This window comes from Pogona vitticeps, chromosome 3, assembly GCF_051106095.1.
Source record: "Pogona vitticeps strain Pit_001003342236 chromosome 3, PviZW2.1, whole genome shotgun sequence".
NCBI classification, from domain to species: Eukaryota; Metazoa; Chordata; class Lepidosauria; order Squamata; family Agamidae; genus Pogona; species Pogona vitticeps.
The window spans coordinates 177791495-177810574 of NC_135785.1; the positions used below are offsets into that span (position 1 = coordinate 177791495).

At 42.1% G+C, this 19080-nt stretch overlaps 1 protein-coding gene across 2 annotated transcripts in view; it reads right to left on the reverse strand.

Moving 5' to 3' along the window:
• Positions 1 to 295: 295 nt before the first annotated feature.
• The window catches only part of MXRA5 (matrix remodeling associated 5), a 32607-nt gene continuing 13822 nt past the window's right edge, over positions 296 to 19080 (reverse strand). For both annotated transcript variants that reach the window (XM_020786996.3, XM_072994398.2), the window contains exons 5-7: positions 12582 to 17462; positions 9043 to 9943; positions 296 to 4030 (exon numbers count right to left, since the gene is read on the reverse strand). In XM_020786996.3, the coding sequence (XP_020642655.3) occupies positions 2122 to 4030; positions 9043 to 9943; positions 12582 to 17462 (7691 nt within the window). In that variant the 3' untranslated portion in view covers positions 296 to 2121. The remainder of the gene's footprint in view (positions 4031 to 9042; positions 9944 to 12581; positions 17463 to 19080) is intronic.

Genomic DNA, 19080 nt, shown 5'->3' on the forward strand with positions numbered 1-19080 from the left:
TTGTTGTTTAACACCTGATTCAATTGTCTTAATTTTGCCATCTTGAGAATTAGTGATATCTGTTACAGAGGAGTTTTTTTGGGGAAGGTTCCAGTTTTTGTATACTGTATTTGTTGTTTTAATTCTTTCTGAACATTTTGTTCCTTTTTTGTAGTCAACCAGAGTCGTGATTTGCCACTAGATGGGTGGGGTATACGTAAATCCAATGAATGGATGACTGACTGACTGACTAAATAGAATATCTTGCCTTGTGGAGCAGTTTCTTATCAAGGAGAGAAATGTTACTGCAACAGAATAGTGTGGAAAATATTTGTTTTTATTATAAAACATACAGTATACTGATCTTAATAATATATAAAACACAGTAGAAGTATCAGGGTCTTTTAAAGACCAATAATTTATACACTGAGACACAGGTTACTGTTATTCTTCCAGTCTCATAGTCTGAAACACACACACATACACACACACACACAGACACATACACACATATAAAATAAGAATGACTGAAATCAGCCAGGGTTGCCCTTGTTGTGAGGCATTTCCATTGCTACAGTAATGATTTGCTAGGCCGTGCTGGCATAAAGTCAGGATTCGTTTTGCTTTGCTTTGAATTCTTATTGAGGAACTGATCTTGGAGAACTGGTGGAAGTACGGGCAGAGCAGTTAGCTGTCATGTTCTTATAGAGATCTGGCCTTGTCAGAGAATGGCAAGGGGTTCAGGAACCACTTTTATGTCCAGAAAAAACAAGATAAAAAAGAAACTTCTCTCAATATCTGCTCCTGGGTTGAATTTAATATTTCTTTGGTTTGCCTGAAAGTGCATGCTGTGTAAAATAATGGGTCTGGACCACCTGTAGGCACAGTACATGACAGGTAGAACAAAACAGGGCAAGGGGGATTTTTAAATGTCTCCAAATCTGAATTTTCTTGCAATAACCATAATAAAAACACCCCAAACCCGATATGCATTTTATATTTCAATTTGCTTTCTCTCCCCTCCCCCACCATCACCAGTTATGGAAGCCATGGTAATTTCAGATCACGCCAGGAGTGAGGCTGATGTATTGCTGCCTTAAACTGATCAGGAGGACTTAGTCCAGACCCACAAGGCTGCTCTGTTACTGAAGAGGGCATTCCCACATTCAGTTCTCCTCATTTCCCTTGTAGCTTACTCTATATTGCAACGTGTTCCAGATTTGTGGGACTTCAGTTCTCATCAGCTCGGATCCGTCTGGCCAGTAAGGAGGCATGATGGCAGGAGACACCCATCAGTCTCTGGAAGACCACAGGTTCCCTAGTTCTGCTATAATGAAAGATCGTTTTGAATTTCCCACAACTGTTAGTGGCACTCAGTGTTGTACTGCAGGGGAAGGGAAACTCAGCTTGTTGGGTTTTGTGAAACAGAGCACACTCCTGCCAAAGTTAAGCACTACTTCAGTCCCACTGATTGCTGTACTCTTCCACTGAAATCGATCAGAAATGTTGATGGAACGGAAGGGAGACAGGGAAATAAAAGGCTGGACTTTGCCTGGACTAATTTGTTTGATTGATTGTTCGTAAAACCACCTCTCAAAGTCACATTTCAAAAGTAACATTTGAAACCAACTTGGTCTGAGATTTTGCTGGACTCTGCTTCCCTCCCCTGCAGCACCATACAGTATCTACATAACACAGTTATAGATCCCATTTTGATTATCATGGCTGGCACAGAGAATTCTAAGTACGACACCAAACTTGAAGTCCCAAGGTTCCACAGGATGAAGCCATGGCATGTAATGTGAGATCAAAGAGTTCTAACACTGGTGCACACAGCAGATGAACTCTTGGGTCCTTAGGCAAAACAAATACCAAAATGCTATTCAGACAATGAACTCCTTTGAGAACTTGGCTCTGTTTCTTTACAGAATCAGTTCAGGGGTCTTTTCAACAGTGTTATCTTCTTGGATAGCATTTTGGCATTTCACATAGGTAAAGCTATGCACTCCTCTACTTCTCACACAACCATCCTGTTCTCTTCTTAGTACAACTGGTTTCCTTGAACAACTGTATTTTCCTAGCTGTGCTCACTTGGCAGGGACTTTGGACATTTGTGTGTATTCGAAGGTATTTGCTTGAACTTCAGAATATGTGTATGTAGGTTGCTTTTGAATCGCTGCCTAGTATATTTTTAGCAGTGCATTTGTAGAAGCCTGCATCCCTTTGTGTAACCTGCTGGACGATTAATGAGCCCTGAGGGTGAAGGAATTTGTTCCCGTACAGCCGGGATTGAGCTCCTGTTGTCAGATGAGATTTGTCTGGGAGCTCCCATGTTATTTCTGCTTTTGGGATCCCAATGGCCATACAGCTCAGCCTCACTGTGTTGCCTGGCCGTATATAAATGACTGGTGCTGGTTCACTTGTGATCCGGGGTGGGTAAGCTATCACAATAACTGGGACGTTCATAAGGGAAGAGCCGTACTCAGTCACTGCCTTGCACAGGTAAGTCCCTCTGTCAAAAACAGAGGTCTCCCGTATAGTGAGAGAACCATTCTCTGACAGGGAGAGCCGTCCATGGGTTTGGGGACCATCTAACACCATGCCATTGGGCAGGGTCCAAGTAATGCGAGCCCGTTGGTTAGGCTGGGTGACGCAGTGAAGCTGGAGGGTCTCCCCATTGATGATGCTCACCAGGTTGTTATACTGATTGCTGATTTCTGGTTTCTGCCCCACTTTGAGGAAGACCACCCGCTCAGCATAACCATGTGAGTTGCGGGCTATGCAGCGATAAGTCCCAGCATCCACAGGAGAGAGGGCACTGATGTGTAGGATGCTGTCCCTCTTGTGGTAAAATCTCTGCATGTGGCTGCTCTTTTGCAGTTCGGTGCCATTAGGAAGGATCCAGGTTGTGGTGGGCTGAGGGATCCCATGGACCGAGCAGTTCAAATTGATGCTGTATCCTGCTGCAGCTGTGATCCTTTCAGTGACAGGGTCCCTGAAAGTGGGCTTTTCCACCTGATCTGTAACCTGAAGCTGCACAATCAACCTGGCCTCTCCTCCTTCATTCCTACCAATGCACACCAACTGCACTGAGTCTGAATGCCTCACGCTGCGGATATCCAGGGTCCCATTACGGTGCACAGTAATTCTGTTCCCATAATAGGGGGCAGGCAGGATGACACCTTCTGGAAAAGCCCACATGACACGTGGAGAAGGGATGCCTTCTGCTTTACAGTCAATTAGCTTCCGACTGTCTCTTAGAGCCGTTTCTGTTGCTGAGGCGATGGTGTTGGGATGCCCATTGATTTTGGGAGGCTGAACATTGACATGGATTGAGACAATCTTGCGGTCTTCCCCAGCGCTGTTCCGGGCTACACATGTATAGTTGCCACTATCTGATCTTTGGGCCTTCTGTATGAGAAGGGTTCCATCTCTGTAGATGCGATACTTCTGTGACAGAAGCGGGATAGGCTTGTTGCTTGGAGAGAACCAGGTCACTTCTGGTGTGGGCTCCCCTTTGGCTTCACACCCTGCAGACACCACATCTCCATAGGGGATGTTGATCACTGTATAGGTTTTGTTCCTAATTGTGGCAGGTTCAGCCACTACCTTCACCCGCACTTTCATTTCGTCTTTACCAATCTGGTTCTCGGCATAGCAAGTGTAGTCCCCCTCTTCTTTCAGCCCCACGTCATTGAAATACAGTGTCCCATTGTTAAATACTACATATCTTTTTGCTCGGTTTCCACTGTCATCGGACTGCATGAAGGTATTGATCATGCTTCCATCTGGAAGACCCCAAGAGATCCCAGGGTTTGGTAGACCTGTGGCTACACAGTCAACCTTGAGGTCCCCTCCGTATAGCACTTTGCGATTATTCTCACTCTTATGTTCGATTTTGGCAGGTTTCATCATCACATTTACTTTGACAACCACATAGTCGTCTCCAATCGTATTGCGGGCCACACACAAATAGTCGCCTGCGTCCTTGTCGGTGACGGAATGGACAACCAATGTCCCATTGCCAAATACCTTGACTCTGCTGTCCACGCTAATTCAGAAGAAAAGAGAAAAACAGAACATATGCTTGTAAGTCATATTTGGAGCCAGAAAACACACAAAAATAATTATCTTTAGTTGCAAGTAAACAGTTCCATACCAAAACTAACTTTTTTTTTCTCATGGAAGGATGTTTTTATTTATTTTGTGCTTCTCTTCCGATGATCTAGATTTTATTTACAGAACTGTATTCTGCAGTTAAACACAGTAATACAAAAAATCAAATAAATCCTCCTGTATATACATACCACAGATAAATTCCATGTAAGAGTATATACAGGGACAGATAGGTTTATAAAATGAACAGGATATTGACAATACATTCCATATGATAAGATGCACACACATTTATCAAACAGGAAGATCCACACAAAATAAAACTGCTTGGCTATAAGCAATTCAGAAATTTAATAAACTGGTGTCTTAATGCCCATAATTAGGTTTCGGTCCTATACTCGCTTAACTGGGAACAATTTTCGTTGAACCTGATAAAACCTATCACAGAGTAAGTATGGACAGAATGGTATCAGCCACCAACCAGAGGATCATGACATCTCTGAGAGCAGAGCAGAATGGAAATGCCACTGCTACTAATAGTACACGAAATGTTTACATGAAGCAATTTAAGAATTTTATAAACCAAAGTGCTTAACGTAAAAGCTTATAATCCTCTTTACAACAGTATGATCAATCTCTTTTAAATGTTATAAGCATCCAATGACATTATGTGGGGTTGTTCTGCTCGTTCGGCAAATTAGGTATTTGCCTTGGTTGTTGATCCTGTAAAATAATCTCTGCTCAACTCATCCTGATTCTGAAGCAGGATTTAGGGAAGTCAACATGCTTTGGGCCAATGGTTATGCTTGCCTGGGAATTTATGGAGCTGTAGACTAAAAAGCAACTTTTTCTATCTCTGCTCCTTCACTACTTAGGGAGGTCATACTTCCATAAATATAAAAATAACTATAAAAGTTATACTTACAGCACAAAAGGAATGAAAGTATTCCTTATTCCATTATAGCCATAACCTAGGCTGCAACTACATGGTCAAATACCATAGGATTTGCTGCAGGTATCAAATGGATGCTTTCGATTTATTTTTACTGATCACATGATGGAAAAGTCAGTTCAAATCAATCCGACCCTTTTTGCTCTCACACTGGATTTTTTTCTCTGCCATTGGGAACTTCTACATTTTCTTAAAGCTAGAACGATTCTAAATGACTTTTCCCCATGTGAACAGTTGTTTCATTTTGCAATATGATGTCTGTGTGTGCGTGCCTGTGCCTTTGTTTGTGTCTGTGTATGGTGTTGTGATTCCATAGGCAGTTGGGGGCATGATTTTAAGGGACTGCATGATTTGTCCCTTGAGTGTCCCAGAATTTTTATTTTATTTTTTTGAATAAGCAAGTTTAGCATTGAGTCATTGCAGTGATATACTAGTTTAGTGCTATATCACATTGCCATGGGGGGAGGGGAAATCAGTCCAGAGACCCACAACCCCCAAACCATAGGTTTTCCTCTACACCAAAGACCTTTTTATTTTTATTTTTAAAAAATCAAATGCTTTCACTTTAACTGATGCAGAAATGGCGCAAACTCTCTTACACAGAAAGCAGTGCTTTGGCAAAGCACCTTCCCCTTTTGCCTCATGAGGGAGGATGACGAGTGTGCATTCATGCACACAAACACACACAGACACACCAGCACTCACCTCTCTCACCAGATTCTCTCTCCCAAGACAGTTCTTTTTTAAATAGCTTTTCTACGCAGATCTCTCATTCATTCGTTCATTCATTCATTCATTCATTCATTCATTCATTCATTCATTCATTCATCTGGGCAAGACAAAATGAGAGAGTAACAAGATGGAAAACTTTCTTAAGGTACTGTAGTTCTTTTGAACTGCACCACCTATAGGTGCTTGAAATGAAACTGCAATTAGAAGGCTTTCCCCTCTCTGCCTGAGGCCACCTATTTTGAAGAGAACTCAATGCACCAATGCAACTTCATAGAGAGAGAATGCAAGTTAATTTGCATTTCCCTCACTGTGTAGTTGCACCCCTACTCTAAATAGTTATAAATATCCAATGCCATTATGTAAAGTTTCCTTGTTAGTTATATATACATAATATCATTAGGCAGAGTGGTTTTAGTCATTTGGCAAATGAGATATTTCTACTGAATACTGATCCTGTGTCAGAATGTGTGTTCAGGCTAACCCTAGTTGTGAAACAGAGCTTGGACCACTGCTTTCAGCATCTCCCAGTCAGCATGGCCAATAATTATGCTGCCTAGGGAATTCTGGGAGCTGCAGTTTAAAAAAAAGAGTTAAATTTCTAAGCTTTCTAAAGAATGTGTGTCGTTGACCTTTGATATACACTGATGGCTTTACTGAGTCCCGGTACCACTGCCCTGTTTTCTAGTGTTCCACCAGAAAATGCCCTTTTCCATTAACTGCTGGATAGCTCAGTGGTTTGGATATCTGGCTGTGGTCCCAGAGGTCAGGGATTTGATTCCCCACTGCTCCCTTGACAGGGACTGGACTTGATGCCCTATGGGGTCCTTTCCAGATCTGCAGCTCTAAGATAGTTATTTCATTTACAAAAGTCAACTGGATTAGAATCTGGGTTTTATTTACATTGTCAATGGGACAATGTCCTCTTCTGTACCGGTAGGCAGCAGGTTGGCTTAAAGGATACAGGATAGGCCCTATGTCCCACTGCTCAGCAGAACAATTGCTCTTTGTATAGAGGGTTCTCAGGGCAGAAAATTTCCTGCCAAACCCACTAAAGTTGTTCCCCTCTCATCTATGAAGACAAGGACATTATATGACACTACAAATTGAAAAGCTACTAATAATGTCATCATCTAGAACAGAGGACTCCAAACTATGGCCTGTGGGCCACATCTGGCCTGCCTTGCCATTTTATCCATCCTGTTCCCTTCAGTCTGTGCTTGTGCGTGGGGGTGGTGGGCGGGCAGGAGTGTGTGCGGGTTTGTGTGTGCATGTGGGGTGTGGGCGGGGTGTGTGTGCAGGTGGGTGGGTGTCCGTGCAGGCAGGGGGTACGGACATGTGTTGCCATTATATCTTGCACTGACTTTAGGATATGTTACTTGACCAAAGAAGAGAATTAGATATGGGGATGCTATTTCCAGCCCTACACCTTCTGCAATATCTAGTTCCATGCTAATTTTATGGAAAACCCACATGAAATCCTTGTGAATTTGCCAGAAGGCCCCAGAGCTCAGTTGTTTTGAAAAGCAAATGTTGCTCCAGCCATTCTACTATTGTTCTCTGTGATCTCAGACACAATTTGTGCGTTTAATAAAGGTACATTAGATACGCATGCCCCATTGATCCAGTGAGTCTACTTCGGATGGGACAAAGGGTTGGATATGATCCAGATCTTTAAGTCCATATTTTTACTGCAAAACTTTGACCTTCTATTAGTAAATGCTTAATTATCATAATTACCAATAAATATTTTTTTACATAACACAAAGGCAATACATCAACTTGTGTTTTTAAAAATGACTGCCAATTCCAAAGCAACATAAAGGAACTTTAGTATAAACAGAAATCAAGGCCAACCATCTTGGCACATTTCAACTTCTTGGAAGACATCACATTATTATATTTATACTTATAATTAAAAATAGTCATTTTAACATAAATACAGGCTTTTAGCTAAATGTATAAATGTGCAGGGACAATATATGGTGCTCTGGTAAATATGGCCACCATCCAGCTAAACTAAAACATAAATTAGTCCCCTTGTTTTTATATTCAGCATAGTTATCTCCCCTGAAATTAACAGGGTCAATGATGCTTACCTCTGCACTCCCTTCATATAGTGTGACAAATCCCCATTTCAGTGCTTAGGAAAAAAAATCACTTCTTTAGATTACACAGCTCTAAACCTATGCCAGGCAGCATAGCAACAGCCTATGGTAATACTTACTTGGGGAGTTCTGCTAGTTTTAGTCAAAAAAGTAACTCTATTAACCTCTGATTTAATTATACTGTTAATGTAAGAAATGCAGGTGGATTTTAACTCCCCTCTCTTCTTCATTAAAACTACTTCAGTTAATTGCTGCTGAATTACCAATCCTTGGTCATCAGAGAATTTACTCTGTGATACACACTGGCCTAATCCAATGGCATTTTAATCATCCTTACTTTATGGAACCCTTTCCACCCTGCTATGTTTCCACCCTGGCTTCTGTGATAGTCCACTGCAAGACATTCAATTCAGAAGCTAAGAGTGCATAGTCAGTGTGACATTTTAAGCCCTGATGACATCCACACTCTAGCAGAAGAGGAAAGGAAGATGGGTGGCGGCTGCTGCTGCTCCTTTATCTGGAACACCTTCTGAATTTAGAATTTGTGAGGAAATGTACAGGATACCAAAGTCTTAAGCCCAAGACAGTGCCATAATGAAATGAAATAAAACACTGCGAAACAAGTAACATCACTGTTTTCTTGGGTTCCCATTCTGAAACTGCAGCTGAAATCCAGTAGTGAGTGGCCTAATTGATGTGGTGAGTCAACTCCTCTGTAAGTTCCACTGATTCAATGAGCTTACTGTAGTTGCGACTCACTACTGGATCTCAACCTTTCTGTATTACACTCAGGAGAATGCACATATGCAAATATAAACAGTTCTTTTCTGCTGTGATATTAATTTATTTTTACACATGGTACTTTTCTTTTCTCTGATGGCCAATGTCCTTGAGAACAATGGGCATCCCATCTGGCTCAACTTCTTGGCCTAATTACCTCTTACCTTATTCCCGCCCCCCATTTTATACCACCTGTCTGACAAAAAAGTTCTAGTGAACCTGAATGTTCACCTGGCCTTTAATATTTTGTGATTCAATAACTTTGTTTCTCAACCCAGAACTTTTGTTTTTATGGATGGATCACTTGCCACAGGAAATAGCATATGTGGCATTCCAAAAAGAACAGCCATTTGCCTTTTCTCCCTACCCTCCTCTTACCTGTTCAGAGAATCCACCATCCTTTTTGAAGGAAGCCTCCAGAGTATCCGTGGCCAGGGGTCACCGGATGCACTGCAGTCCAGCCGCAGGGCACTGCCATAGGTCACATCTGTTCTCTGAGGAGAGCTCCCAGTGATCTTGGCATTTGTGGACTGCTTTTGGACCTGCAGCCACACCGTTCTTCTGGCGGCACCAACCATGTTGGCTGCAATGCATTCGTAGCTCCCGCTGTCCCTGGGTGAGACGTTGCGTATGTAAAGAGTTCCGTTTGGAAATACGAACAGATTGCCATGAACAAACTGGGAAGTCCTGATCTGGGTTCCGTCAAAAAGCACCCAGCGGATGCCAGGCAAAGGGGCTGCTTTGGCACTGCAGTGAATGTTAATGTTCTGTCCCACGGTAAGGGAAATGTTTTCCAATTTCTCCTGCTGGATAATAGGTGGCAAGGCAGCAACATGAAGTCTCACAGCAAGACTATCTGCTCCTGCGGCATTGCTGGCTATGCACTTGTAAACGCCCCTGTCTGAGAAGTTAGTGTCCTTCAGGGACAACGTTCGGTTTTCATACAGCATGATTCTTCCCTGTGTACTGCTCACCGTCTGTAATATTTTCCTGTCAGGAAAAATCCAAGATATGTGTGGGCTTGGAATGCCTCTGGCTTGGCAATCCATAGTCACTTTTTCTCCAAAATAAACAGTCACGTCTCTAAAGCGCGAACCCAGCATTTTGGGCTGCTGGGCTAAGACAGTCAACAAGACTATCATTTTATCAACGCCATGCAGGTTCTGAGCAGTGCACAAATACTGTCCACGGTCCTGAAGCTGAACATTGCGAATTATGAACGTGCCATTTTTCAAGACTTCAAAACGTTGTATCCGGGTACTGGCTGTCATCAGAGCTCCTGCAGGGATTAGCAAAAAGAAAAGGAAAGAGTTGGCAGTGAATTTTCTTTCTCTCTAAATATCCAAAACAACCCAGAATCCTTACTTCTGTAATAGTTCCTCAATAGAGATTGAAAAGACATAAAGACACAATCCAGGTAGTCATCCCATAAAATCTAGGGGCTCCAGATGTACAGTGTATCACAGAAGTAACTATACCCCTCACATTTCATAAATATTTGAGTATATCTTTTCATGTGACAACACTGAAAAAATGACACTTGGCTACAAGGTAAAGCAGTGAGTATACAGCTGGTATAACAGTGTAAATGTGCTGTCCTCTCAAAAAAATGCAACACACTGTCTAAGCCAATGGCAACAAAAGTGAGTACACCCCTAAGTGACAGTGTCCAACTTGGGCACAGAGTGTCAATATTTTGTATGGCCACCATTATTTTCCAGCATTGCCTTAACCTCCTTGGGGTTCATCAGGGCATATCCATATATTTATACAAAGAAGCTTCTGCCCCAGAGTTAAGCTACCTGGTGGAGTCTGGATATTTCAGGCTACAGCTTTGTTAACTCCTATCCTGTGGCCATGCTACCTGTGGTGTCTGCAAGTGACAGTTTAAATATCTGGAGGACAACTTGATTGACTCCAAAGGTGGGGAGCTTCAAGGTCTCAGGCTGTGGGTGCAGTTACACTAGCATCAGAGAGCAAGCTTCTGTGGGCCATTTTGGAACAGTTGAATTTGATTAGAGTGATCTAATCAAGTCTGGTGGTTCATGTGGAAATCACTCCTGCCAATATCGTGAAGTACTGTATTTTTCCGTTTATAAGACGACCCAATGTATAAGATGACCCTCCCCTTTTATAACCCCAAATTAGAAAAAGCAGGGATCAAAGGGCTCCCTTTTTGCTAAGCCCGGTACCTTGGCAAAAGGCAAGGCAAGCAGCTGTCAAAGTGATTGCTGCTTTTCCTTGCCTTTTGAGAAGGCACGGAGCTTAGCAAAAAGGAAGAGAGCAACAACTTTTGAGAAGGCATGGACCCTCATTTTTTTCTCAAATTATTTAAGGAAAAAGTGTCATTTTATACATGGAAAAATACGGTAGGTTAATAAGTAAGCCACTTCAGGATATTGGCAAATTAGTCACTGGCTCTGCTCGACAGAGGGGCAGCAGAAGTGGTTTTTTTTACAGCGAATGATGATTGCTAATACACTACATCAATCACCTAAAAATTAAATCTTTTGTTTGCCTTGCCTTCAAGGGCTGGTTGAGAAACTGCCTGCACATGAAGTCACCACCATGGATCCAACTGCAGGCAGGTTCTTGACCAGCCCTTTCGGGGAAGGCAAAGAAAAGATTTTTTAAAAATTATAATTGTTTAGCATATCAGTAATAGTTTATATATAATAAAAAAAAACCCAAACCAAACATTTCTTCTGCTCCTCTGCTGAGGAACAGAGGAAATGATTAATTCACCAACATTCTAATGTGGTCTGCTTATTAAGTCACTTCATGAGATCGATAAATTCAAACTGGAAGGTTTGCTTTGGATCAGTTCCAATGATCACACACACTGGAACTGATCCAAACCATAGTGATCCTATCTGCACCAAAAAAAAACCCAAAAAACCAGAAAGGTACATATAGGAGCACTCCGGAGACAGACTGGTCTGGTCCAACAAAGATGTCATCTGATTGCCATCTTTAGGAGCTGACCAGCCCATTACTGCAGCTGGCCAAACAGTGGTCTTAATAGTCTGGATAGTCAGCTTCTGAATCCACAAGCTTCCCAAATGCTACAAACTTTGGTTGGTTTCCCAGCTTTTGCATAGTCTCTGCCCCCCCCCGAAAGTAAAAGGCTGAAGTGCCTAAGGCTTTGTTACTAGCAAGAAGAGCATTAAGCTAAAAAAAATTCTGTTGGGGGGGCAATTTTGTGTTTTTAGAATACAATGTCTAGAATTTTGCCTGGGCTATTCTGGGAGTTATAGTTCAAAAGCAACACATTTGCTAACTTCTATGCTGATATATTTTCTCACTTCACTGTCCCCATGCACCCCTGGGGTGCAATTCCCCAAGAATTTCTCTGAAATTTGGCCCTCATGCTGAAAGAGTTTCCCCATCTTTCACATAACCCTTTCAATAAGGCTCAGATGAGTATCAAGATACATGCACTGTAAGCATGTAGGCACCTGGGTTCTGCATTAACACTGCACAGAGAAGACATGAAGCAATTAGTGCAACAATTCTGCCAGAATAGGGACTGTTTAGACCTCAGAATTAGGTATTTAAAAATAATCTCTCAAGCACAACAAAAATAATAGGAAAATAGGCATTGCACCTCTTAAATAAGTTACTAAGGTACTGTATAGGGAAAAAGATTGTTCATTATGAGCAAAGCACACCAGCAAGTATCCTATTCAGATCTCCATATATGCAAGGGAAATCACAGAAGCAGCAGCAGGTATGTGGTGATATATGGCTGTGTGCATTTCAAACAACCAGACCGTGCCATTAAGATGCAAATGCTTCTATGATTTTCCTTGTGCACATGGTAATCTGAAAAGATACTGGCCATTGTTCTTAGAGTAGGGAAGGAGTGAAAACTATAGTGTTTGTACGCCCACGTGTGACTCCAACAGATATCTTACCTGTGGAGATTTTTGTCCATGAAAGGAAAGGCTTAGGTTCTCCTGTGGCATCGCATGGGATAACAACATCTGATTCAGCGAGGGCGGATAAACTGTTAGTCTTTTTGGTTATAATCTTAGGCCTTTCCCCTTGGCTTCTGAAAGGTGTAGAAGGCTGGATGAGGCTGGAGTTCAGAGCCTTGACTGCTCCCAATTTAGGCATCAATAGTACGTTTGGATGATTATAATTACTATTATGATTATAGTTGCTTCTGGAGGTTTGCGTGGTTGACGCCTCCTGTGGTTTAATACTTGGAGTGAGGAACCCAGATGTTGTAGCCACAGTTGGTGGTTCAGTAACCGAAGACATAGGAGGCCTTGGCACTGTGGTGACTTTTAGAGGAGTAGCGAGAGAGAGAAAGTTCTTGTCAGGAGTGCTCACTGGGCCACGCGGATGAGGCACTACAGGCCTAGAATTTATTCCCAAGTTTTGAAATACTCTAGTTCTGTTAATGAGGAATGGGATTCTGGAATTGGGAAAATATGGTACAGCCTGATTTGGTGTTCTTCCAGGCTTGTCTCTGACCTCAGGAAGATAGTTATTGACAAAAACTCTGGAGTGAACATTGTATCGGGTTTCACCCTGGTTGCCAAATCTGCTTGGAGTGTGCAATTTGTATAATGGAGCGGATGTTGTGGTAGGGAAGAAGGTCTCTATCTGAGAAGAGTTTTTCCGCTCCTGTGTGGTATGTGCCGCATATGCTGTTATCTCTGGCTTATTGGTATAGTGAAGGGGGATCTGATGAGTCACAAAATGTTGAAAGAGGCCTGGCGCAATCAGATACGGAGGTTTTGCTGTCCCCCTCATAGGAATACGTTTTGGAGGCACAAAAGCAGATGGCTGATTAAAAGTGGGTACCCTTTCAACGGGCTGGTTAGGAATATTGGGATTTAGCGGGAGGCTATTGTATGATCTGCCACCATATGGCTCTTTCAAATGTCCTTGCTTTTGCTGTGTGAGGATCCTGATGTTGCTTGAATGAAAAGTGGAAGGTTCATTCTGTCTTGAGCTGAGTTTGACTTGCACATGATCAACACTGGATGATTTGTTTTTTGGATGTGCCATTTGGGCAGATGTGTCATTTTTCTTTCCAAAAAAATGCTCAGATGAATTAAGCATCCTGGATATTAATGGAGGAAATGCAGTGGCCAAAGGTGCAGGCACAATAGGCAAAACTGGGGGGTAGCTTTTTTCAGTTCTGTATATAATACTCTGATCATGGCGATCTTGTAACTGAGTGATCATTTCCTTTGGATGCCTTGAAGATGGTAGGGTGGGAGTTCTACTTAGCCAAGGATGGATCATTTGTTTCATTTCTGTAGGTGTGAAAAGGTGAGGATCTCCTCTACCAGAGGAAAGTGGCAAAGTCACTGTTTCTTTTTGATGGGAAGATGTTGCAATTGTAGTTGTTATTAGAGATTCTGAAAAATTTTGTGGTTCATCTACAGGTGAAGAAATCTCAAAATATTCCTCTAGGCCGTTGACAGTAGTCACATATTTTACAGTAGAAGGTCTTGACAGAGCTACTCTATTTTCTGATGAGCCAATAGGAACAGATTTTTCTGCAAACTTTGGGAGCATTACATAACTCAAGTCAGAAGATGACACTGGGTTAGCAGAACTTTCCACAGGCACTGAAGTGCTTGTTTTATGTGCCTCTGTGACTTCATTATTTGCTGTGATAGCATTATGTTCATAGTCTTTAATTAATTCATTGCCTGTAGATGTTGTGTGTAAATCATCTGAGTTGTGATTTAAATGCTGCTTGTCAGGAGCTGTTGTCCAGGAATCTTGTGTTGATATCACAGTGTGACTCTTCTGATCTTTGAAAGTATTATAAGGAGTTATAGGAGTTTTAGGCAGCAAAGTAGACAACTGAAAAACTGAAGCAGTTTCTGTTTCCTGTACTTTCGTGGACCACTGCGCAGCAGTAACACTTGTCGTTAATGAGGAAGCGGCTTCCCGGGATTTATACTCTGTTGAATGCTGTGTTTCAGCATCAGGTTTTTGATGGCCCCTAAAAGTGGAACCTTGCAGACTTTGGGTTGCAGCTTCTGATTTAGATCTTGTTGGAATAAAAGGAGTTTCCTTTATGAAAATGGCTGCAGGGGGTGTGGGCTTTGGTCTTCTGATCCTGAATCTCCTTCTCCCATGTGTTCGCCTCCAGGGATGGGGAATAATCTGTGGCTCAGAGGAAACTGGTTTTCTTTCAGATGCTCTAATCATGGGCACAGTGGTTAACTTGTTACTGGTGGCAACAGTCATTAACCAGTCTTTCTGCTTAAGTGGGGTAATGGCATTCTCCACAGTAACAGTGGATTCTAATTTTTGAGCATGTGGGTTTTCAAATATTGTATCTTCAGAACCCCTGAATAGCTCTGAGAAAGTTCTTATTTCCTGGTGCTTTGTGCTGTCCCTCTCTGTGAGAACATAATCTGTCATTTGAGAGGCCAAACCAAAAAAGGGAGTAGTGGCTTTTAAATGCAGATTGTCATTAACAGGAAAATATGCAGAATTTATTGCAGTGTTATCTAGGTTGTGTGTATTCTCCTGGTGTAAATCTGGTTCTGTGGCTTTGGACTCATGAGCTTTTGCAAGATCTGAAGCTTCCGATGATAGTTCAAAAGGGAACAATGAACTTTGTGTGGGTCTGTCTCCATTACTGGCTGCTGCCATATTGCTCTGAATGTCAGTAATGCTTGTTACTTCTTCATTTGAAGATTTTTGAGTAAAACCATCCATGCTTTTCTGTTCCATTGGTTTCAGCTGGTCTGTTCTCAGATGACTGTCTTCCCCATCTGGGACCTGTTCAGTTGGAGAGATGGAAGTATCTGTTGCAAGAGATACTTCCCTCCTGTATTGATTTTCTGTAGCGCTTAAGGGTTCATGCCCTTCTGAAGGCTCAGGCCCAATATTCAGTGCTGTGGAAGGTGTTTGATCAGGATTATAATACTGTGTGTGGCTCCTGGAAGGAATGGCTATTGTGAACAGTTCTGCTTCCCCCAAATGTGATATGTCTGCAGAAGACTCCTCTCTGTTGATTTCCATAGCAATATTTGGCAGGGGACTAGCAACAGGAGGAGGCACAATGGTAGTCAGATGTACCAATGGAATCTCTGTCAAAGTCCTTACAGAAGAGACTGGTGCTGCTGTTGTTCTAGGAAGCTTTCTCCCACGAACTTTTGCCAAAATGTTAGCCCAATGCTGTGGATTAATTTGCTTGTTGGCCATATTTATTCTCCTTCGGGATTCAAACACCCTGCGGCCCTCAGCAACATTGGTCTCTTCAGTCCTATCCATGCCTTTCCACAATTTCATTTTGCGCTTTCCTTTTTTATTCTTTTTCATCTGGACATGAGAAACATGTTCATTCTTCTGTTTAAGGGACACTTCGTGGTTCTTTAAATTGACTTTTTTGCTTGGAGTATCATCAGCGTCTTCAACTCCCGATCCCTCATCATCTTCTATGGTCTGTCCCTGTACTTTTACAGAGGTCCAAGAACCAGGGTGTTTTTTAAATTTTACCCTTTTTGAGGATCTATCAGATACCATCTTATTGACTGTTACTTTAACAGCAAACTGGTCTGCTCCTTGTTGGTTGATGGCCACACATCTGTAGTACCCACTGTCCCGGATATGGCCATGTGGAATTAACAGTGTACCATTGTCTAACAGATAACCATGGGAAGAGTTTGATAAATCATGAAGAACATGGCTACTTGGGAGGATCCAGCTAAGGTGTGCTTCTGGGACTGCCACTGCACTACAGGGCAAAAATATGGACTGCCCCACATTTTTTTCAACTTTTGTTATCTCAGAGTCAGCTGGCTGAATGACTGGAGCTTGCACCAGAACTCTGTAGGACATGGTGTCTACATCACCTCTCACTTGAGCAATACAATGGTACACACCTGTGTCACCATAGACCACTGATCTGATGACTAACTGACCACTGCTGAGGACAGAAAACCTGCTGCTTTCCATTTTGTATGGAGCTTTCAGTTTAGTTCCATCCGGAAGCACCCAATTGATGGAAGGGCTTTCTGATGCTTTTATGTTGCAACTCAACTGAGTGTCGGAACCCTCTACTACACTCTGAGCTGCCCTTGTGTACTGGTCTTGTTCTATCATGACCCAGCTGATTCGCTGCTGTCTGTTTTCTTGGGTCCGAAGTGTTTGAGAAACTTGAGTAGAGAAAGAGAGCACAACTTTCTTGCTGGTGCTCTGGCGTCTGTTCAGTTGGATGTGTATTAAAGGTTGCATCACCCAGGAAGGCTCCGCTAGGATTCTCCCTTTGACACCGGTGTAGTAAAGGGCATCATAATCAGAACCTTGCCTGTAATGGTAACTTAACTTGGGTTCCTGGCTGAACACATGTTCCCGTACTAATTTGACAGGCACTTCACTGTAATAGGCAATAAGTTTCCACAATTTTTCATAGTTGTCTCGGCTCATTAGGCATTCCAGATCCAGGGAAAGGGTCATGTTGACCTCAATTTCCTGAGGAGAGATATGGTTCCACTGAATTTTGGAAGAGTCTGTTGGTTTTTTGATTTCACAGTTCAGATTCACAACATTTCCATGCTCATCTGTCATGTTCAATGTAATGTTCCATGGAGCTAGCTGAAATTCTTCCATGGGAGGTTCAGAACTATCATCTTCCTCCTCTTCTTCCTCCCTGAGGGTGATATTGTGTTTTAGTGGGGATTGTATAACAGGCTTTGTGCAGGAAATATCTTTCACATTTTGAATATCTTGTTTCTGAAATTGCTTAGGGAAGGTACACTTTGGGCAAAGTTGACCTTCTTCGTAGGCTTTGTCTTTTTTACACTTGAGGACACCTGGAAGACAAACAATTTATTTGTTTATTTCTGGCACTTTCATGCCACCTTATTAGTGCACAGCACTATTCAATATGCAACCACTATCACAAGCCAGTAGCAGAGAAGCTGATACTTTAAAGGGCATATGATTAGGAACCTGATAAGTGCTGGATCAAAGCCTGATCCAAGTATGTTCCTAGAGTGTCCAATCAGATGACATCAGGAATCCTTTCAGGTAGGTGTTTTTCAAACCTGCAGCAAACTGCTCATGCTCCCATTCTGGAATAAATTTTAGAATTTCTCTGAGCTAAACTGAAATTCAGGAGGAATGAAATACAGAGGAACATATAGCAGTGGAATGGTAGAAAGCCATTTGTTCCTACAATCTCCCTTGTTGGAGATGTTTGCTTGGATTCAGACAAAGAAGCCGTGCCTTAGGAAATCTGTGGGACTTAACATTATTTCTCACCAACTTGTGCCACTGATTTTAATTCATTCATTTCTGAATCCAACTCTCTATTACCTTGTTTCAAGGCTCAACCCAAAACGTTCTGGTGCCTGAGATGAAGAACAAGATGATGTCCCAAGGTCTATTCCACATATAGAAGCCAACTGAACTCTCAGCTGAAATTTACTTTATTGCTGAAAATGGAACAGCATCTTCTACCATATCTGATGGCAGCAGTCTAGTTTAAGAGATTGGAACAGATGTATGGCACACAAATTTCTGTTTTCCAGGAAAGCACAACAACCAAGGAACTAAGGAGGGACAGTCAGGGGACTGCTGCTGCTGATGCCCTGAACGTTTGTCAACTGAGGCCATTTCTTCTCTCATTCTAATAGAATAATGGTTCCTGTCTCTTATACATGTGATGCTAGATACATAGCCAAATGGTGTGCAAGATTGTTTGTGACATGGATATTTCCCCAGGCTGCTGGACCCTTTATAAGATTATGAAATATTCTGACATATATACTTTCAACTATCATGGGGATGTTCCCTGGGGTCATATCTACAAATCATGGCAAAACCCAATCAATAAATCCACCATTTTGATGACCAAAATAACATGTAACAAGGAAAAGTACCAACAATGAGCACAAGCACAGAGAACTATTTGAGGCCAGTTCATTCTCTTCTGAGTTATTTTCCTGCTGCTTTATACAGGGAGCAATCAAAAGCATGATTCTCCTGCTCATGAGGTCTGAAGTAATGCTTTCCATTCTACTAGCTCCAAATTCTTCTACCTCATTCTCACCTCATTCCGATGTATGTAGAAGACCAGTCACCATCCCAGAGGGAAAATTTTTAAAATAACCTTTTTTTGTGGGAAATTCTGTGATCTCTAAATAAATGCCTTTCCGTGTGAATCTGGTTCTGTTTTTTATTGTACAAACCAAGGAATTCAGGAGGAAAAACATCTGGTTCCCAAATGATGTTCTTTTAGGCTGGGCTCTGCAAACCAAGTGGTGGTCAATTCACCTGGAGGCTAATTTTGGGTTTTTGCAGACACTCATATCAGTCCTTTTTCACTGGGTCATGAGTGTGTGAAGAGGATATTGTTTTGTTCACTGTTTCATGCATAAAACTGCAGAAAGGGAGTATATTCTTTGTTAAAGAAATATCTACATAAAT